General features: G+C 41.8%; 1 protein-coding gene across 1 annotated transcript; it reads left to right on the top strand.

Moving 5' to 3' along the window:
- Positions 1–443: 443 nt before the first annotated feature.
- tax1bp1a (Tax1 (human T-cell leukemia virus type I) binding protein 1a) lies at positions 444–22,928 on the top strand. The gene is given in 18 exon segments (XM_028597350.1): positions 444–647; positions 2,132–2,346; positions 5,712–5,814; positions 6,471–6,661; positions 7,085–7,240; positions 10,382–10,530; positions 11,142–11,232; positions 11,363–11,548; positions 11,647–11,898; positions 12,002–12,193; positions 12,311–12,383; positions 13,456–13,841; positions 13,843–13,977; positions 16,828–16,914; positions 18,772–18,958; positions 19,088–19,296; positions 20,145–20,227; positions 21,313–22,928. Coding segments are annotated over 17 exon segments (2,877 nt in total). The 5' UTR covers positions 444–647; positions 2,132–2,157; the 3' UTR covers positions 21,521–22,928.
- The last annotated feature ends 418 nt before the right edge of the window (positions 22,929–23,346 follow it).

Here is a 23,346-nt window from a genome sequence, read left to right on the forward strand (position 1 = left end):
AATGGTACATAGTTAGTACACACAGTACATAAGACTGCAAATTCTCTCTTATATTGAGATAAGATCATTCTTTATTAGTCCCACAACAGGGAAATTTGCAGTGAGAGGCATCAGTAAAGAATGCACGATATAATAATACAAATGTAAACAGTAAAAAACAGTTAACAGTAAAGGCAAAATATAATAAGTAAACATACTAAAGAGTTTAATACACAGTATTCACAGTGCACTGATAAAATATTGATAACGATATTGCAAAGATAAGTAAACCTTAATAGAGCACATGAGTGTCAGTTTTGTCTTCTTGTGTTTGGAGCAGTGTTGATTATTTATTAAGTGTGGTATTATATATATTCCTGTTTCCTGATGTATTGTTGTGTATGTCAGAAGGGATATAAATATATGAAGCAAGGGAAGAGAATTGGTAATTGATATTTGAATTCTCTCCAGACGAGACGTCTGCTCCCCCTCCGCATCCTCAGCATCATTGGTACTCCTCAGCATCCCGGAAGTTCAGCATAATTTGCTCTTTCAGGAAGAGACGCATCATCGTCAGAGCTTTGTCAACAACGGGGACAGTGGCTAAAACATCGGCCTGCCCGGCAGAAACCCCCTCTTTTTTTGCAAGTGGAATTCATATGAAAAGGGTACTCTTTCATTTTCAAGCTAAATGAATGCTGTAATGTTCGTGTCATGTGTCAGCAAGCTAACGTTAGCTGACCGACGAGGAGAATGTTTAGCTAGCGAGTGACTTGACACGACATGGCCTGTTCACAAGCTCATGTTAGCTGCCTAGCCACCGAAAATAAGATGATCCTCTGACTAACCGAGGTGATTCTCTATGGCATAGCTGTAACGTTACATGAGCTTTTTCGAGACAAATTGACTAGGTGTCACCGTGGCTCACCATACAGACGATGGTATGTTAGCTGGTTAGCAGAATTGAGAATCGGTTATGACTTAATCACTTTCACATTCATATCTTCGTCAGAATTTGGGTTTAATGGAAATGTAGGGCAGGAGGGTTTTTTAGCTGCTTTAGCTTTATTCTCATCAAGGAAAAGATGAATTGCTGAAGCGGTAGCATCACTTGCAAATAGCTACATATTCACACCTGTTCTTCCTCTACTCTTGACCACAACTACATGCTCAGTTTGAACAGTTACGAGTCGACTTGCTGTAAAGTAATTAGTCAGAGTAGTGTTTTGGTAGATGGGTATACTGTGGCTTCCAACTCCCTTAACTACATCAGCTAGGTATTTAGTTTGGTGAAAGTAACCTTTACTTAAATGGGAGCTCTAATTTAGTGTTGTATTTTTTTTATAAAGTTGTTGGATTTGACAACTTTAAAAAGAATGGTCAAATTGATGCTGTAGAGATAGCTTGACTTTTAGTAATGTGTCAGGCTCCAAACACTGGATACTATATGTCCTATAATGCAATTTGCATTACACTGCAAGGCTCTACAGTGCAAGTATTTCACTCGCACTGTAGAGCCCTGCACCACCACTGGCTGGTTAAAGCCCAGGGCTTTGACTCACGATGCACATCTTTGACCTGAAAAAGCTCCTCCAAAGCCACAGACGACACATTATACCACTGTTTTTAGACCTTAGTAGTTCTTTCTTGCTATGACTACTCAGTTGGCTTTGAAAAGTAAAATCATGGAATTCCCATGTAAGTACAATTGTACAATAAGTACAATACCACAATATATAAATACAAAAAGTTGAATAAAATCAGTTGCTTTGGTGGCAGCACTAAAGGCAAGTTATGAAACAAAAGTTTCTTTGTGTAATTATGGATTTGGCTACATTAAATACATTGTTTTTCAATTGGCTGCAGGTTTTTCTTCTGCAAGATGCACACTGAGGCCCAGTGGTTATTTTAAGTTGAGTCAATTTTATTTAAACGGCACAAAAAGCACAAAGTTGCCTCAAAGGGCTTTAAATCTGTAGAGCACGTTCCACCCTCTATCCCTAGACCCTTTTTTTAGATCGTAATATGGTAAATACCTTCACTTCATTTGTCTTTTTGTGGTGTGTGCGACTGAAAGAAAGCCTTATACCTTTCCTCCACTCTACTGTGTGTGATGCTCATCTTCTCTGTCCTCTGCTCTTTTGTCTTACAGACAAATGAAGTGACCAACAGGATACAATGTCATCGTTCCAGGTGGTGGACTCATCGCCGGGCAGCAGCGTCAGCATCATGGAAACGTCCAACTTTGCCCATGTGATCTTTCAGAACGTGGGGAAGAGTTTCCTGCCCCAGGCGCCCCTGGAGTGTTGCTACACCCTGACCCCTTACATCACTCCCCACCCCAAAGACTGGGTGGGCATCTTCAAGGTACATCACACACACCACAGCAGCTTTTACTCTCACCATGCTTCAAAGACATCCTCAAACAAAATCAATTAAGGCCCGGACTTTTATTAATCTGAATGATTTATGTTACAAAGAGATATTTAGATGGAACTATTCCCAGCCCATTACATACGTGTTTGTTCAATGGATTATGTGCTACGGTTGTATTAATTGGCCATAGGTTTGCAGTTGGTACATTAACACATACAGTACATCCGCCTTGACACTAATGGTTCACCTCTTCACTGCATGCCTAAAACCTCACCACAAGCTTTGGTGTGGTTGTTCTGTTGTTCTGCATGCGGAAAGAGGAAGAGTGTACATGGTGGGCTGGTTGCAGTAGGTCTCGCTGGGGGAGCAAACATTTGGTGCTCTTTATGAACCACTCTGATTCTTATTAGGACCTCTTTCCCCCACACTTCACTTGTTCGCTCCCCTCTGTCTTTCCATCAGTCTTTTCTCTGCTTCCTGCTAACCAACCACCCCCTCTGCCCTTTTATCAAGGCCATCAAATCTCACACGTAATTAACAGGAAATGTGAACTAGGAAACTTAATGTCTCGTAAAGTCAAAAGACAAACATTTTATTGTTGTTTAAGAACTGACTTCAAATCTACCAGCTCAATTAAAAAGGAATAAAGACGCTGTGTTTATATGGGAAAAAAAAAGTCAATTGGAAAATGTAATTGTTGTAATCTGTGCTAATGAAACCTGTTTGATGGTGCTTCATGTCAGAGAACAAGCAGACCGCGCTTCTTTAATCCTTTTGATGTACATGTCTGTCTTTTTTTGTATTCATAGAGAAATATATCTATTTAATTCTGGCAAGTGTGTGTGTGTGTGTGTGTGTGTGTGTGTAGATATGTGTGTATATATCTATATCTATATCTATATATATATATATATAGATATAGATACAGTATATATACATGAATATATTATTAGTGATATAACAAACCATTCAACTTGTAATCATTTGTTTTGTTTTTGTCAGTGGGGCATGTAACAAGAAGTCTGTGTGCTTTTACAAATAACACTTTGATTATAATAGAAAATTAACTCATGCCACCGAGTGCTAAAACATGTTATGTTTTGGCTTGAAGTTTGTTAGTGTGTTTGGGAACTCTAATGTAAAAATCAACAGGTTTGGGGGATTTAAAAAAAAATGATTGATTTGATTTTTCGCATGACATTGTGGCATGTGGTCTTTTTTGTGGCATGTGGTCTTTTTGCCTCCCAGAGGTGATACCTTTGTGCAGAGATGACTCAGGGAGACAGCGTTTTCTCCCTCTTACCTTTCATGTCTGTAGGCGATACCTGTTTCAGACCGAGAGCAATTAAGCTGACTTGCTGTGAGGATGACTCAGACTGCACTGACAGGCAATGTTCATTTGAGTTGTGCACAGACACCCCCTAGTGGCTGTAACTGTCAATAGTACAATAATAAGGATCCTTGTGTAACAAACTTAGGTGGTGGTGCACTCAAACAGTACTCGCACGCAGTGTGTATATTAAACATCAACAGTGTACACTCTAATCAAGCTAGGGAGTTTCTTTTTCTTTTTGGTTTTTCAGTATGGTACTACTTGTTCCACACATGATAAATTGAAGATGTTTGTTTTCCAGTGAAAGCTTGGTTTAGTTTAGGTTGAGTTTAATATTTGAAACCCGCATGAACACTCATACACAGCTTCCTAAAAAAAGCCCTGTGGAGGTTTTTGGTTGTGGCATGTTTGTTGGGTCGGCCGGGAGAAACCCGTTGTGTGAGTGTATAATTAAAGTGTCATCGTGCTGTTCCCTCACACCTTGGCTGAATGATTGATAGCTGCTTTGCCTATGATTATTTTATAACATCACTCCTGTGTTGGAATGCCTCACCATACCTAACTAAATGTCAGTCAACTTCACTCTGCAATTAGCAAAATTATTTATGTCCGTTCTCTTAAGCAAACACATGAGCACACAAGCAAACTTGGCAGGTGTCACAGCCTAGCCTCTCACTGAGATACCTTTGGATGTGGAAAGAATGTTCTTGGCCTAAATCTCCACACTGGCAATTACCATTTGTTTGGAATAACATTATACTGAGTGTAATGGGTTGATAAGCGTCACACTGCAACTATTTATCATTCAACAGCATTATCTAACCTGAAATTTTGACAAATGTTTGAGTAGCTCAGTTGATTTACAGTTGACACAATGCTTTGTCAGGTATTGGCCAATTTGTTGTTGTTTTTTCTGGAATTTTTTTTTTTTTTTAAATTAAATAAATTGATTGTTGTTTATTCAAGTATTAAACTGCAGAAATGTTTTTTTTTATGTGAACATGGTAAAACTTTACTGCCATGTTATTATTTAATCTTTGAAAGTCATTTGGCATTTAAATGAAACAAAAGCAAGTAATCCCTCCCAGTGTTCTGTGCATCCTATAATTTCCAGTATACCGTTGTCAACCAACTGCCTAACCTGTAATAAATGATTGTGATATGGCAGCTGAGAAACTTTCTCTTGTCCCATCGAGCCACAGGGGGTTTTGTTATCCACAGCTGAAGTGCATGTTATGTTATGTAATGTCACACACACCGGTATCGCACATGTAACAAGGTGTGTGTGTGTGTGTGTGTGTGTGTGTGTGTGTGTGTGTGTGTGTGTGTGTGTGTGTGTGTGTGTGTGTGTGCGCGTGTGCGCGTGTGCGCGTGTGTGTGCGTGTGTGTGCGTGAGCGGGCCAGACAGGGAGAGTGTGCGGTTGCGTGCGACAGATTTACGACGCAGGACCTGAGTTATGATGTTCACAATTCCCTTTCATCATCTGTCACCTAACAACACATGAAATCCATGGAATTACATCTCCCTTGCCAGTTTTGTGTAAAATTTTCACCTTTTCTTCCCTCGTTCTTATCTATCCCCCCCCTTCTAATTTCCATGTGGGCTGTTCTCTCTCACGAGTCTGCGCATGTGTGTGTACACACACGCAAAGCTACATACACCCCTGCCTTCCCACCCCATTCTCACACCTTCACTGCCCCTCTTTTTTTGTGAGCCCAAACGGGGAAGGAACTGAGGGGAAGGAGAGAGGAGGAGGAGGAGTGTGTAGAGGAATAAAGGGGCATGGTTTTAAATGTTTCCATTCTTGCCTTTAAAAAACTGTGTGTAATCCTACAGATTTCTTCATTCAGTGTGTTTTTTAAAGTCTAATGATTTGTGAAGAACATTTCTGAAATATGTGATTTTTTTTTTTCCCCAACATAGTACATATTTGTAGTAGTACAGTAATAGTACATATTGATGTCCAGTAGGGATGTCTTTTATGTTGTGGATCACTATTTTCGGTGCTGTTTACGTCCTTAGGTGGGTTGGAGCACAGCCAGAGATTACTACACCTTCCTTTGGTCTCCTATGCCTGAAGACTACGAACCAGGAAGTACTGTGCACAGGGCTGTAGTGTTTCAAGGTACACACAGTCACACACACACACACACACACTATGTAAACCACTATACAGACCTAGGATATTCCAAAGTAACTCCTCCATTTTACGGCGTATATAAAAACCAGCACTTTTATTTAATAAGGGAACACAACCGCAAACGGCGGCCTGGGACCTGAGAACCTCTCAAACCACATACACACACACACACACACACACACAGGTTGAGGGCCTGCAAACTGGTTTTACTGGGCCTGGAACGGTCCGATATTACATAGTGAAAATATGAGAGTGTGCTGTGGTGTGTCAGTAGTCCGTAAAACCGGTTGGCTGCCGGATGTTCTGTACTTACTCCTCTGTCCCAGAGAACCAGGCCTAACATGTGAATGCTGTGCTCCAGTGTAGCTAAAAGCTGCTTGAAATATAAGCATATATACATGATGGAAATATTGAATGTTTTTAGAAAAATGTACTCTTCCTGCTGTGCTGTGTGAAAGTGGCATCGCTCGCTTGTTTTTTATGCATTATAGTATCTTTTCATTTTGAAGCAGAACAGTTGTACATATTGTCAAATTGTTTTGGCCAGGCCTACTTCTTGATTAAATGAAATAAGTGGTATGTGATTAAATGAATGTGAACTCAAATGAAAAAAGGGAACGCAAACTCTTATCTCTTTGTAGGTTATTATGTTCCTAAATCTGATGGAGAGTTCTACCAGTTTTGTTATGTCACACATGTTGGTGACATTAGAGGAGCCAGTACGCCCTTCCAGTTCAGGTCAGCCACACCCACAGACGAGCTTCTGACTGTTACCGAGGACGACAGCAACTCGGACATACTAGTCGTCACCACCAAGACCGGCCTTCTGGAGGTATGTTACACTAGATGAAGATATTCATTTTTCTATTTTCCACTTGTTTCTGGGTCTTGCATCCCCCCCCCCCATTAAAGGGTCCTACAGTAGGGCACTAGATCCCTACCAGATCTTGAGGTTCTGTTCTGTACCTGAATGTGACCTCTGACCTCACTGAGAAGAGTAAAAATCCCTCTTTTGGCATTAATAAACTACTACATGATTGTCCTTCAAGACACCAATAGATACATCACATAATATATTATACAACACAAATTGAACCTTATCTAAAACTCAATTCAAATTCAAAAAAATATGCATCTTACAACATTTTTCTGGTGTTTTCAAAATGACACTAACTGTCCCAAGACTTGGCATTAACATTAACAGGACAAAACTAACTAACTTCTATTTACCCTTAACTTACCTTCTGCCTGGCAGCATGTGGAGGAGGCGCAGCAGGAGCGCAGGGAGCTGCTGAAGGCCATGCGTCTCCTCCAGGAGGAGAAACAGCAGCTGCAGGAGGAGCAGAAACGACTGGCCAGGGAGAGGGAGCAAGAGAGGGAGACGTGCTGCCTGCTGCGGACACACAACCAGGTTAGAGTGGTGGCAGGGAGTTGTGCTTCTTTTGCACACAACGCACATTAGTATAGATATAGCAGATATAGTTTCTGAATGCATTTATATAATCAAATAAAGGTTTAATATTACTAATCAAAAGTTATTTGTGCAACATTGAGATGAACAACTGTAGCCTGTTCTTTTACACTTTTATTTTTTTTAAACTTTGCCACCTCTGAGAGGCTCCGCCACAGTCGCAGATGCTGTTGCTTTTATTTTTAGATGTTTTATTTTGTCTTTTAACAAACCGAAAACATGGCAACATTTCTGAGTCTAAGGTGAGGTCAAAGATTGTGCCGATTCCCCATTTTACACACAATCCTACACGCTCCTCCCCTCCTTATACAGCCGGTGATCATTATCATCTAGTTAACTTTTATAGTTACTGATTTAGGAGTCAAAAGAAAAAAATACATTCTTTCAATAATTCAGCCAATTGGGAACCAATATAGTTGTATATACTTTTTTCATACTTGAAGTAAGGTTCAGTGGGTTTGCGCGTGTGTATTTGTATATACTGTAAATGTGTGCACACACGTGTGGAGCCGGTTCCTCACCAGTGATCACAGCTCAAATTTATGAATAATCTCTGTCCATGTTTGAGAGACACACTGTGTGTGTGTGTCTATTCATGTGTGTATTTGTGTGTCTGTGTGTGTGGGGGGGGTATTCGTGTGTATATTTGTTTGCTTGAGTGTGTGTGTGTGGGTAATCGTGTGTATATTTGTGTGTGTGTGTGTGTGTGTGTGTGTGTGTGTGTGTGTGTGTGTGTGTGTTCTGCACACCAGTCTTTCTCTCCCTCTTTAACGACCTGACTCAGTGGGCCAGAACGGAATTGGGTCGCAGTTTTCTTGGGCATCTGGCGTCAGGGACGATGCCATCGCAACCACAGAGTGAACAAACATGACGTCAAACACACACACACGCGCTCATACGCATGCAAAAACTGCCCCCCCCCCCACTTCACTCTCACACTCACATTCAGGTTGCACACCACAGGGCCCCTCTAATGTGCATTCATACATGCACACACAAACACACTCATTATGCCACCCGCTTGCAAACCCTTTTAGTCTGTGTGTGGAATGAGAGGAGGGTAGTCCGCAAAACCGCCTGCCTGAAAAAAGAGCCCTGCCCAGCCTCAGGGACAAACACCACTCAGTCACGCGATTCAGTGGCCACTGTTTTCTCACTGTCCATTTTCTTTCTGTCTGTCTGTCTTCCTGTCTGTCTCTGTCTTTGTCTTTCCCAATTTTCAGTGTTTATTGAGTTGGTTTATTGAAGTTATTTTGCTAAAGCAAGGGGACGAAAGATACAGTACATTTGGGAACATTATTCACCTTTTTTGAAAGTTAACTTCTACCTCAATTCCATCTCCTTTTTACTTCATTCCTTCCACATTCACTCACTCACCAGAATGAGTCAGATTTCAGATGTTTGTATTTTATAAGTTGCTCATATGATAAGCAGTATATCTTGGCACACACGCCTAAAAACAGTCAACTCAAGTAAACTCAATGAAAGCAGAGAGAGGGGTTGCAGAAGGAGGGAGAAGTGAAACTCTGAAACTTGCCAAAAGATTTGGGAGTTTGACTCTAGTCTCATATCGCCCCCTAGTGCAGCTCTCCGGACTAGGCTCAGAGTTAGAGCAGGCTGCTTTGAGTTAGTCCGCTGCTCTTTTTACGAAGGACAAAATCGCCATAAATTACGTGGTAATATACACACACTCTGTCATTACCATGCTGCTTTTCGTTCAACAGGCATGTCCATCTGTAGATATACGACTTGTGTGAGTAGGTGTGTGTCTCTTTTGTAGAGCATTTACAGTAGGTGTGTTAGCTCATACCAGGCTGATGAAAATATACTGAGTTTAACATGAAAACATAAGTACATATTTTGTGGCTGCTAATTTTACGAGTACACTTTTTATAAGGTCTTTATGCACTGCTGAAGTGCTTCTCAAACGCCAGCCGTAAAAATCATACAGTAATCTGTGCAGAGCCAAGCCCAGAGGGAGACAGGCCTGAGTATGGATTGGTGTGTGCATGTGCACTCTGTCCTTTTTGAATGATGGCTGTACTATCTGCCTGTCTCCATATGTCCTTGAATGTGCAGGTGTGTGTGTGTGTGTGTGTGTGTGTGTGTGTGTGTGTGTGTGTGTGTGTGTGTGTGTGTGTGTGTGTGTGTGCGTGTGACTGAGTGAGTATGTGTGTGTGTGTGTGTGTGTGTGTGTGAACGCGACAAATTGAAAGGAGGGTGTGTGCAGAGGAATGTTGTTCTGTCACAACCAATATTGGCTGTGGATGATTTACCGTCCTTTACTGCTGATTAGCAGCAAGTTCAAACAAGGCATTTCCTCAGCGGTCACACCACACAGAGAAAAAAGACCTTACATATGATCTGTTGTGCTCCACCAGCCAATTGTTTTAAGGAATTAATTGATACTAGCATGCTTTTTTTTTTTTTTTCAATAACCTCAGACACTGAGTGGGTGTTCTGCATCCATCAAAAGGCTGATATCAGTCATGATGTTATTTATGTATGGTGATTTGTGATTGATAAGATAAGACTGATCCCCAGGGGAGAAATCCACATGTCACAGCTGCACTTGAAGCAGGCTATAGAGGTAGGGAACAGAAAAAAGTATTTTAAAAAAAAAAAAAAAAAAAAAAGAAAACCTGATTGATACAAGATTTAAAAGCTACATTATATGAATTATAATACTTTCGACGATATACATGATTTAGGATTTCTTTTGCAAATATTTGAAAATTATAGATTAGTGCAAATCTAAAACATTTTAGACAAAAACTGAACATTCATTTATTTTTGTAAAGTAGTAGACTACTTTAGTTGTAGGTGTACCTAAAAAAGTGCCAACGGAGTGTAGATACAAATGATAAATGATATGCAACATATAATAGATCCTGTATATGCAACATGACTGTCGTACGTCACGTGAAATAGTACCATCTGTGATTAATCAGAAGTGTTGCATAAGTTCCTGACTTTGTTTAGCATTAATTCTCCTCCGCCTAGTTCAGCCTGCTGATTCAGCTGCTGTGATTGGCTGTAGCGCCTGTCGCTGTGATCCGCAGCGGCTTCTCTGTCCCGCAGGAGCTGCTGCGCTCGTCGCAGGGCCTGTCAGAAGAGAGGGAGGATGTGAGGAGGAGGCTGACAGAGGCCATGGACCGCGTCCGCCAGCTGGAGGAGGACCTGCTGGGAGTCACCCAGAGAGGCCTGCAAAAGGAGACGGAGCTCGATTGGTGAGTGGAGAACGCTCACACATGAACATCAATCATCCAAACTCATCCATTTCTGTGAGGACGTGACCGTTTAAATAACTGTGTTTGAAGATTTTTTTGTCTTCTGCTTCCTCAACATCTTCATCGTTCCAGTTGTCTACATTGTGTGCACAAAAATAATGCAAGGCACAAAACACAGCCTCAAAAAAGTTTTTCCTCAACCCCTTTAAAACTGGCATTCAGTAGGCCGTGGTTAATAGTTTGAGAACATACACACACATTATACCATTAGAAAGGTCTTCTGTGGCCGGGTTAGCTCAATTAATAGAGCAGGCGCACATATATGGAGGTTTACTCCTCGACGCAGCGGCCGCATGTTCGACTCCAACCTGCGGCCCTTTGCTGCATGTCATTCCCCCTCTCTTTCCCCTTTCATGTCTTCATCTGTCCTATGGAAATAAAGGCCTAAAATGCCCCAAAAAATTATCTTTAAAAAAAAAGAAAGGTCTTCTGAGGTTTCTACTAAACAGTAGCATGAATGGCATTGAGAATTAGTGTGATATAATGATGTGGGGGGGATTGGTTTGAGGATGAAGCTGTACAAAACTTAATTTCATCATTTAATGTCGCAGTCTGCGTGACCGTCTGAAGAAGCTGACAGCAGAGAGAGACAGCCTGGAGAGCCTGCTTAAGAATGAGAAAGACGAGAGAGACCTCTACAAGGTGGGAGAAAGCTTGTCATAGCTGAAAGGCTGGATAAATGAAAAGGTGCATTTTGACTACCGAAGCCTGTGTGATTCCGTCTTTATTCTGACTTTTGCGCTTTTCTCTGTCTCTGTTGTCACATGTGTAGGCCCACCTGCGCAGCACCGAGCTGGAGAACACTAAGTTGAGCGCAGAGCTGCAGATGCTGAAGGCGGTGGAGCTGAATCGGGAGGTGACCATTGCCCAGTTCCAGGAGGAGCTGGACAGGCTCAGGCTCTGCGTTGCCCAGCGGGACAGCCTGGAGAAAGAGCTGCTGGCACACAAGGCTGACAAGGTAGTGGTGGTCGTACCCGTATGTGTGTGTGTCTGTATGGTAAAATCAGTTAATCTGTATATATAATTTATGTATAATTTCCCTCGACATGTCTTTAGGCAGATCTGGCCCGCGTGCGTGAGCAGCTCCGTCAGGCAGAGGAGCAGCTTCAGGCGTCCCGGCAGCAGGCCTCCCTGCTGGCCTCGGAGCTCCGCGACTCAGCCAGCGCCCGCGACCACACCATGACCGAGCTGTACCGCGCCCGCTTGGAAGCTGACAAGCTCCGTGCCAGTCTAGCCGATGCTCAGGCCGAGTGCCAACGCATGGAGAGCCAGCTAGACCGCATGAGGAGCACTGCACAGAAGGAAGTGGTCAGTGTCCATCTTCTGTTTTTTTTTTGTCTTTCTCTTTCTATGCTATGATAGCATGGAAAAAGGGTTTTGAAAATGTCCTATGTATTTCCTTCACTCTCAGTGTGTCGGGACCAGTGGGGAGATGACGCCCAGCATGATGGTGGTGTCAGAGGCAGAGGCCGAGCTGCAGAGAGAGGTGGAGGAGCTGAAGCTGCGTCTTCACATGGCGGCTGAGCACTACAAGGAGAAGTACCGGGAGTGTCAGCGCCTCCGCAGGCAGGTGGCCAAACTGAACCTAACTGAGTCACAGGGGGTGAGTACTGTATAGTAAAACTTCTACAAAAGGAAATATTGCATGCAGGCCAGTTTATGTCTAAAGTAGTAGGAAAAACATGTTGTTGATACTTATTTCTTTTTTTTTTTTTTGCAGGAGCCAAAGAGAAATGCATCCACCGAGACAACACAGGAGCCAATGACCCCTAGTCCAGAGTCACCGACAGCAGGTACAATTCAACTGCAAAAGTACTATATATATATATATATGTACAGTATATGCATGTTTTGACACCATGCCAACAGTATATATGGTTTCATATGTCTGCCCAAGTGCTTAAAGGTCCAATGTGTAGGAATTTCTCCCATCTAGAGTTGAGATCATACATCGCAATCAACTCTCTCGCGCCACGCAGTTCAAAGTACGTATTACAGGTACGGTAGCCTTCACCCTTCAAAAAGCTGGTTTCTTGCTCTTTTCAATATCCTTTTTCTTTTTCTGGGCGAAGAAGAAGACTCCTGTTCCTGAAATTTTTATTTTGAATACGTGTAGTCCTCCATGTTTCCTTCTTCAAACTTGCCGGGGGCCGGGAAGCTACAATACCCATTAGCAGCACCTGTGAGTTTATCATGTGACAGCGAAAACGCGAAAGGTGGAGCAGTATGTCCTGTTTGTCCCTTACCGGCTAACGTATTTCAAGATGGCGCATGAATATGGAGCGTCTACCCCCAGTTCATGTGAAAATTTCAAGCCAAAAGGAGTACTTGGAATTGATGGTAGAGGTAAATATTCACGAAAAAGTTTGTGAACGGGCTACACAGATTTTGATAATGAACAACTAAACACGTTACACACTGGACCTTTAAATTTGATCTGCATCAGTGTTCCAATATTCTGAGAGAAATTCATTGTAGAAAAGGTACTCTCATCTCTTATTTGTTGTTGTTTTTTGTTTTTGACATAAAGAAAACACATTTTTTTACTATGCTTCTACTATCACTCCATATGACAAGACACACTAACATGCAAATCTTAAAACAGCAGGTTGATGCAGATTCTCTAAAAAATGTCAAGATTATTTCTTGAAAATGTAGAAAGTAAATAAACGTAGATGAGCCTGGGTACAGGATAGTGATTACACCAAACATGTTAATTGCAGTGTTTCTTTGTCCTGTTTTTTATTACCACTGTTAAAAGATATTTTTTAAAGTGATTGTATTGAAATATCGATAATTAGCAATTCTATTCAAGTGCTAATACCTGAATCTAACTGCCCTGCTGACTATGTATTGTTCTTACAGGGAATATAGCTACTGCAGTCCTACAAGAAGCCGCTGAGATGACAATCACACCAGAACCTAATAACAGGGAATCCACACACACTGATGCATACATAAGCACAGAGAGGGAAGAAAGTCAGAGAGAGAAAATGCCAAAGGAGAGGGTCGAGGTGGAGGCTGAGGGAGAAGAAAACCAAGGGGAGGACAGGGAGAGAGTAGACAAAGAGAAAGAAAAAGAGGAGAAGAAGGACAGCCTGCCGGAGGAGAGCCTAAGGATGACGAGCTGGGTGGAGGTAGAGAACGAGAGGCAGAGTGCCGATGTGAACAGCGAGGCGGAAATGGCAGGGAAGGCCGAGGAAGTGAGGGATGTTGTGGAACACCAGATGCTGCTGGAGGTGGGGGGGTAGCATGGGGGAGGCAGAGCAGGCACAGACTCGCTCGGTGGAGGAGGAGCTGGCAATGATGGAGGAGAAGTGGAGGCAGCAGTGTGCGATCAACGAGACGCTCAAACAGCGGCTGGCCAACGAGGAGGAACGATTCAGAGTAAGACGCACGCAAACATAGACACCATATGAGGGCTCAGTGCTCTCCCATTGGTCAGAGGTTGTGTGTACAAGCCCTGAAGCAAGGCAGCTACTTAGTTATTTTGTCCTGTATTCATCTTTGATCTTTAACATAGGTCTGACTCATTTTATAAGTACATTTTGGTGTAAACAAAACACACAATAGTAGGGCTGGGCAATAGGGAGAAAATCAGATATCATGATATGCTTGACCAGATACTTTGATATCGATATATGCGATGATATTCTAGGGTTGACAATTGGTGCTTTAACAAAATATCTTCACACTTAAATTGTATATAAATAATCATCAGTAATGTAGATATAATGTCTAAGTGGTGAAAAGGCAAATAATAGAACAGCTAGAACAGTCTGTTAAGTTCAGAAAAATACATCACTCTACTGTAATGCAGCCTTTAAAACCAGTAAAAGACACCACTTATGTCATATCACGATATTACGATATCCAAAATCTAAGATGATATCTAGTCTCATATCAAGATATCAATATAATATCGATATATTGCCCAGCCCTACGCAATAGCATTTACTGTCTACTCAGATGTTTATGAACACAGTGTTCTAAGAGTGTATCTTTTTTATGTGAAATTAGGGCTTTGGACTTATGACATATTTTCATGTCACAAAATAGTCCCCAGAGTCCAAAATCACATCTTCAAGTAGGTTGTTATGTCCAATCTACAAGTGCAAAAATCTCATATTACATTTACAATAATATAAAACAAAGAAAAGCAGCAAGTCCTCACATTTCAGAGGCTGGAAGCAGCGAAATGTCTGACTTTTGTTCCTTAATTTTGCTTGATAAATTACATGTTATTAATATATATATATATTAATAATCAATCCATATTGAATACTTTTCTATTTGATTAATATGGCACTTGTTACAAAACATTCTAAAAAAGCAACAACAAAAAACTATGAGACAAACTTTGAAAAGGTGTCTTATGATTGCGGACTCAAAGGGGGGGAATAAAGCTGGCAGCACTCCGATACATTAACTAATTGTTGTTGGAGGTCTATTGTGTTAATTGGGTTATAAATAGCAACAATTGCACTTAGTACACTTGGTACACAGAGTAGCAAATGGTCATAACAGTTTACATGAGCATGCATTAACCAGAGTAACCGGGTTACTCCATGCCACACATGAGCCAGTGTGTGTGGTATGTGTGTGTGTGATTCAATACGAGCACTTGAGCTCGTTGTGTCTATGTGGGCCTGTTGCATTTTGCATGTGAATGTCTGCCAAAGTACCTACTGGCATTTAAACTCCATGAGTGAGTGTGTGTTTATCGGCGCTGTAAATAAGGCTCTCCGATGTCTTTGATAGAGTCTCCTGTCTGAGGCGAGTGCCCCGGGCCCCGAGCCGCTCTTAATGGCCCCGGAGACTGACAAGATAGGCAGCCGCAGAGCACCATGCTTTACGGCTGTTTACATCAGCCACCCAGAGGATGGGCCCAGGGAGAGGAATAGACAGAGAGTGAGGGGTTGGAGGGGGCCACAGAAATCCACTGCTGCAGAATCCCTTCACCTGAACTTAACCCTCTAATGCTACGCAGTAAATTTATGAAAGAGGGGGAGGGCGAGAGAGGACAGAAGGAGATAAAAGAGAATGACGGGGAAAGCCGAAGAAGCAAACAGAATTTAAGAGTGAAAAAAGGTAGGATAGAAAGACATGAAGCAGAAAAAGAAACCGCGGGAAGGGAGGGGATTTGGAACCTTTGTGATGGGATAAAATGAGAGAAGAGCAGGCAACTAGCCATGTAAACTATCCCACAGGGTCAGTCCTGTTAGAACGTAGGAGATTTACTACGATCCCCTGGTCCGCTACAGTCTGCCCTGTGCACAGACTGGGTTTCTGTGGCTCTAGCTGTGTGTTTTACAGTAAGCGCCACACATTTGACGCCGATCCAGGTTAAATAAAACTCAACCGGCCAAATATTTAGTTCACTTGCTTTCCTTGATTCCTCTTCGTCAGTTAACACAAATGGAGTGAAAATAAAGGGAAAGGGTTCGTCTCCGTGCCATTAAAGTTAAGATGCGCCCTTTCCATCAACTCTGGGAGAATCTGTCACCATTTATGTTAGTTTGTTATTTTTGGAGCTGAATCGATTTGTCAATGTACGTATCATTAATCAACAACTCTTCTGATATTTGATTAATTGTGTTTAAGCACTTTTAAGCCAAAATGCCAAACGGTCCCTAGTTCCAGCTTTTCAGTTGTGAGTTTTTGCTGCACTTCTTTCTCCTAGGGGATATAAATAAATTCTATTTTTGGTTTTTGGACTGGTGGTCGGATTAAACAAGACATTTGAAGATGTTGCTTTGGGCACTGGGAGATTTTATACACATTAATCAATGAAAACAATAGATTACTACATTACGAAAGTAATTGTTAGTTGCAGCCCTAATTATTTTATTATTCAACCTCTGCCTTACCTGTCTACTATTTGGAGCAGTGGAGAGCTACATTATTGCGTGTGTGCCTTTCTGTGATATGCAAAACAGCATGAGCTAATATCTTATGTTCTTTCCTTTTCACTAATGAAACAGTTGTTTTTATTATTATTATTATTATTAAGGGGACATGTTCTACATCATCAGATAGTTGACAGTAGACCAATGACTAGGGAGAGAGATCGGGATTAACGGAACAATGGTTGCACGCCTTAAGCACAATGATTGCCGTCTTAAAGACAATGAAAACTACCTTTTCCATGTACAATGTTATATATTGAATGTTATTTAATGTACACATAATATCATTCTGTGCTGCATTTGTATGAACTCTTTCCCCCGTCTTTAGGTGCACATGGCAGAGCGAGCCAGCGAGGTGACAGAGCTGAAGCGAAACCTCGCCCAGGCCCTCCGAGACAAAGAGCAACTACAGGAGGTAAAGCACTCTACAGCAGGGGTATTCAGTTATCATTTAAAGAGGGCCAGTTACTAAAATTTGCTCCCAGCAAAGGACCGAACCTAATAGTATCTAAATTGCGTCCTGTCATGTCAGCAACATTTCATTTTCAGAGAAGGGTACGTTTAAAATAGACAAATTGAACTTGCATTAGACAAACAAATTCAATCTTTACCATAGATACAATTAGTTCTAGCACAATGAACTTAAGGCCTACATTTCAAGTAAAAACAAAACAAGATAGAATCTTCTGAATAAAATAAATTAAAATTTTTTAGAAAAGCTGCAAACAGAGCTTAGAGCAGCCCCTTTTCTCTTTTTTCTTACTCTTTTTACCTTTTTTTTCTACTCCCTTTTCTGGTGAGAGAAATGGGCCTGTGACTGCCCTGCCAGTAGTTTGAATCTTGGCTTGGCTTGGTTAGTGCCATTCTCATGCATATGTGTAGGTGTGTAGGTGCTCATTGGTGAGCCTGGAAAACAGCCAGAAAGTAGCAGGGTCAGTTGCTTCATGCTGTCATCTCTCTCTCATCTCTCAGATTATGTTATTCTCTCGAGTGAAATATCTACACACCGTTGAGTGAAATGATTGCCATATCAACTGATTTAGCTGTGCTCGTGGCCTACAGCTGCCACTGTCGGACAAAAAATAAACAAGGCTCCATGAGGATAATTATTTATTCTCATTCATTTATCAGAAATTGGTCACAGGTCTGGATTGAACAGTCACTTGGTCCAGGTCCAGACCACGGTCCGCAATTTGGTGATACCGGCTATACAGTATGAGCTTTATAAACACGACGGGTTGTTTCCAGTACAGTAGTGTAACTTTCAAACTACAGACATTTCCATATTAACCGAAACCTACTGACAGTAGAACTCACCTATGTAGATAATGTAGGCTCTCAACTAAAGTCCATAGCAATATCATCACATTCAATTATGAGCGTTTTAGTGCAGTGTCTTTTCCTTCCCTTCTCCATACTTCCCACTACCCACTAATTAATACATCTATACTTTCTTCTTTCGCCCATCGGTACAGTGCCATTAGACAGTGCAAATGCCACACGACATGTCTGTTTAACCTTCCCAACCCTGGTTTAAATGTTAAACCTTATAGCTGCGCACTAATGAAGTCGTCGAGAGAGGAGGTCAGGGGGGGGAATAGCGGGAGGAAGGAGGGAAGTGGAAGAGGGAGAGGGCGAGTGCCTTTATCAGCACAGCCCGGGCAGAGGGAGCAAGAGTCCGAAACCCATTACAGTAATGAGTAGGGTACTAATGCTCTTGCTTCAGATATAATCACAAAGGGCAGAAACAATGTAGAGGGGAAACTTAAATCTGAGCTGAAGATATTTACTCACCGTGTGGTTCCACCGGTGAAACTGCGCCATGGAAACCCTGACTGAACTTCTTTTTTCCACAGCTGTTGTCTCTTCAAACCATCATGTTGGCTTGTGCTGACAGTGTTTACACATTTAGCTACAACAAAGATCTGCAACGGAGGATTTACTGTGAAAGGAAAACATGAAAGTATAGCTGACATCATACTGAAAGACAGAAAATAATGACAAATATTTATAGTATAAATGGATGAAATAGGAATTTGTAAGCAACTATGGGGAAATGGACAGTGTGTGTGTAAAAGATGTATGAGCTAATGTATTTATGCTGTGGCATCTGTTTGCAGTTTGGCTTCCTATCTGTATATTTTCAAAGTGATTTGCATAGTCTAAGGAGCACCAGAAATATCAGTTTAAAAGACATGTTAACAATATGTAGTTTACCCCTGTGAGGTACTGTGACACTCAGGGATGGATTTTGTCTCCTTCTCCCCTCCAGGAGCTGCAGCGCTTTGTGTCCAGGCAGAGGGAGCAGGAAGCTGGTGTTCAGGGTGCTGAGATCAGGCAGCCGATGGTGCTGCGCTACCCCCTGCCATACCCGCAGGACCCCTCTCCTCCCCCACTGGTTCCACACAGGCCTGCAGAGTTGCAGTACGGCAACCCCTACTCCACTGACACAACAAGAGGTGGGAGGAAGTCAAACTTTGATCTTTCATGTTCTCTTCCACTCTGCATCCGTCTGTTCTCCTTCAGTTATATTTTGCTGCAAATTTGGTCAGGACGAACCCTCCCATGTGTTACTGTTTTTTTTCTAGACTTGGTGGATGTTGCGCTTTCTCCTGAGCACATGTCCCGTCCTCCGCCTGAGGCCCCACCCTGCGCCCCACCCTGTGCACCCCCAATCACACCCCCGAGCCCGGGCCCCGGGGCACCAGGCTGGGACGGAGAGGTGGTCTGCATCCAGCCCTCCCGCAGCACGAGCCCCCCTGAGAGCCTGGAGCCTCCACCGGAGGAGCCAAGGAATGTAAGTGCATACGACCATACAGGACGGAAACTCACCGACTCACCAGACTACAAGCCAGGCTTGTGTGACATTCATTACCAAGCCAACAAAATTGGAATTATTTTGGAGTATCTGTATCAATCGAGGTTTCACACGCATCCGATTATGCAAACATCATTTGTTTCTGCCCCGCTCTCCTCAAAGATAGAATTAATGATGAAAACATTTCGTAGTACCATAATTGATCACGGCGTCAATTTGATCTCATTACAGCAATGTTCGTGGTATCCTTTTGTAGAACTGTCTACCCATTTTCAAAGCAGCATAAGTGCATGACAAACCAACTGTGATCCCAGCCTTTGCCTTCCTACCCTCACTTCGTGTTTTCAGCATCCAAAGAATTGCTGTCACGGTAATCCCTCTCTCTCCGTCTCTGGAGTGCTCCTCCTCACTGAATGAAGGGAATAGTAGCTTGCCCTTAAAATATGAAGCTATGAACTAATTTGCATAAAGCTCTAATTACTGTCACTCCCTCAGAGCTCAAGAGAGACAAAGATAACAAGGGCTTGGAGAGTAATTAGGGGAGATTTTGCAAAGGGACAGACCCAAGACCCATTAGTGTCTGTCGGATTATATCTTATTGTTGTTTTGGAGCAAACTGAATAGAGATTATTGAGGAAGGTTTTTTAGGAAAGTGTGTTGCTCTTTAAATAGCAACACGACACGTATCTATAGTGGTTCAGTTATTTGATTTTTTTTTTTAGTAAACAGCTTCAAAGGTTGCGTTTGTGTGTGCCACACAGCTCTATGAGCGAATAGACGGCCATCATTTTCCATCCTTTTGTGTGCGTTTGTGTTGTGTTTCATAGGCTGCTGATGGCGCTCAGCCGTCCTGTGATCATCAGTCCAGTAGACGTAGAGAAGCCAGGGGCAGCTTCTGCTTTGACTCCAGGTAGTGTGCCTACCCACACGCATACTTTAGAATAAATAGACTTTTCAAAATCAAAACACATGATGAAGAAACAAGATTACACAAGGGCATTGATTAAAACAGATAGCAAAGAGAGGTTAGGGAGGGATTTCTTTTCCCAGTAAGGCAGTCGACCCCTATGCCAGTGGTGAGTTACACAAGGCTAATACAAAAATAAAATAGAAATTAAAATCCCCTGCTTTTTGGCTAGACCTGCAGGCCAGGTTGGCTAGCTGACTTCACAGGGTAAAGTGGTGGCAGTTTTTATGGTCATGTGTACACCAAGGGTTGAATATTCATCCCTACAGATACTATCGAAATACATACATTTTTCCATTTTCTTGTTTAACATTACTGTCATATCTGTCTTGAGTATGAAGCCCTTTAAAACCACGTCCTTACATTCCTGTTTATGTATGGACTAAACTAAAATTCTGGATCGACGGTCAAAAACATGTAACAAAGGCTGTGGTTTACACTCGTCTTTTCAATGCGATTTTTGTGATCTGATGAACCAGATTGAAACTCAGCTGTCTCCGTATTTGTGTGTCTAGCACATTTCATTTACTATAAATTCATCCCAATAACCCCGTTATGAAATTTAAAAGTTTTTATAGTGAAGCAGCAAAATCATATGTTGGGTTTTCATCAGCAGTAAGTTAGCATGACTCCTACAGTGTATATATATATATATATATATATATATATATATAAAACAGTAAAATATAGCAGATATCCGAAAGATAGGCCACCTCGGCATGCGGTCTGGCTGATCGGTTCCCAATGCCAGCAAAATCCTGGCATGATCGGATGACAAAAGTTGCATTGAAAAGACTAGTGTAACCGCGGCCAATCCGAGCAACAATTGCAACAGAGGAAGGGGAATTAAAAACATACACTGTCATTGTTTGTCATTTCTTATTTAGGGATGTTTATAAAAGTCACAGTCTGATTTTAACTGAATGCAAGGACGGTTAATTCCGTGTACATATTACCAAAATATGATCCGAACCAAACGGACCCATCTCACCTGTCTCCCCACTACTCGTCTCCTCTTCTCTCTCCAGTAGTGTTCACAAGCGCTGCCCGCTGTGCGAGGTGATCTTCCCGCCCCACTTTGAGCAGCGCAGCTTCGAGCAGCACGTGGAAAGCCACTGGAAGGTCTGCCCCATGTGCTCCGAGCAGTTCCCCCTCAACTGTCAGCAGCAGCTGTTCGAGAGGCACGTCCTCACGCACTTTGACGGCCACGTGCTCAACTTCGAGCAGATCGAATGAAGGGTGTAAAGGGCAAACCTAGAATTCTGACATACCGTACGAGTAAATGTGTGTCGTCAGCTTTTTGGGTTAAGTTGTCTTGTTAATAAACAATCATTAGCACCTTTTTTTTTTTTTTTTTTTTTTTTTTGCAATCTTAACAAAGGTTAGAAAGATTGTAGTCCAGGAAGCAGAGTTTGTCCTGTGGCGGCAACTTCACCAAGATGTTTTATTAAGTAGGGTAGCTTTCACCTTGAATACACCATGGGTAAAAGGGGTTATTAACACTCGGGAAACGTGCCACGGTCCTTTTACTTTTCTATCATTTCTATGCTCATCTTTCTGCTTCAAGGGATTAAAGCACCATCGGTAGTGCATGCATTTGTTTGTTTTTCGAAACTAATACAATTTCAGCCATTCAAGCGAAAAGAGTGAATTGTAGCAAGAGCTTGAACCAGGACTTTGAAGAGAAAGCATTTTAGTATGTCAATGTCCCTGTTCTTTAACTACACTGAATATTATATACAATGAGGAGGATTATCACGTGATAAAGCAGCCAAGACATCTTCTTCTTTTAATTGTCTATTGCTTGCAAAGGCAGAAGGGATAAGAAAATGATTTTTTTTTTTAAAGTGTAAATGCAGAGTGAGATCTGAATACGCGATGTCTTAAAGAGTCATCTGAGTGTGTCTATTTAATTGAAGAGTGATGTGGTGGAGTTTGTTTTATTTTTATTTGAATGGGAAGTGATCTTTGATTTCTCCCAAAACTACATTAACACTGTACGTACAAGACGCCAGATGGTTTAAATAAAAACAGCACTACGTTTTCATGTATCTGCACTAAATAAGGCTTTATTCTGAATGTACTGTACATATGAAAATAAGTATAAGTTGTGGAGAGACCTGTGAATTACTGTCGTGACCCCTGCCTCCCCTCATTGTTACTCCCTCAATGTTTTAGTGACGAAAGAATGATGGACCAATGAAGTTTTACTTTCTGGTCGGTTGGTAAGAAACTGGGCTGGTCTCTTTATTTTACTGGAGTTCTGTCACATTTTAGGCAAATAGACTGCTGGACACTAAGTTACAGACACTTTTGTTTGTTATGTAATTCCACGTTTTAAAGTTAGAACTGTAAAGAAAAAGTCATTGCTTTGCGTGCAAGTCCAAATCACGAGTGAGTGTCATTTCTATGTGTGTCTCCGTAGGGCTCCACATCACCGCTTGTCTCTTTTCTGTCATTACAAAGTGATCCCTGACAGTGTTGTATTCAGGCTTTAAAAATTGCACATGCCCAGTAATCACACGGCAAATGTGTGTGTGTGTATGTCATGTGTCCGATGCAGCCCTTTTCATGTGAGAATGTCAGGACGGTGGTTTAAATGTGTAATGCAAAGATCTTTATGAATAAAGTAAGCTTGTCTTGATGCATTTAGCTGTGATGTTTTCTTCTATATGGGCTGAAAAGGGAAGAAATAACATGGCCATTAGTCCGAGCTACAGAGCTTTTTACTTTATTTTTACTGGGGTTTTTTTTCAGTCATTTCCTGTTTACATTTACGCAGCTTCTCTTTTATATAGAAAGACAGTTTGACATAATTTACAAGTCACTCTGCTTAGAACCTGTTGTCCCCCATACAAAAAGGAAACATTGGTCTCCACATTACATACGAAAATATAATTTAAAAGCACTTGACAACAGACACGTTACAATACATTCACTATACACAGTATATTGAAACCCCTCCCTCGTCTCCTTGTGCACACAGCCTCCGCTTCTCCTCTCCCACAAGTGTAATACTGCATTTGGCCCCTGTGTAAAGCTGAAACTATTGCCATGGTGAC

Source organism: Perca flavescens, chromosome 14 (assembly GCF_004354835.1).
Source record: "Perca flavescens isolate YP-PL-M2 chromosome 14, PFLA_1.0, whole genome shotgun sequence".
Classification (NCBI taxonomy): Eukaryota; Metazoa; Chordata; class Actinopteri; order Perciformes; family Percidae; genus Perca; species Perca flavescens.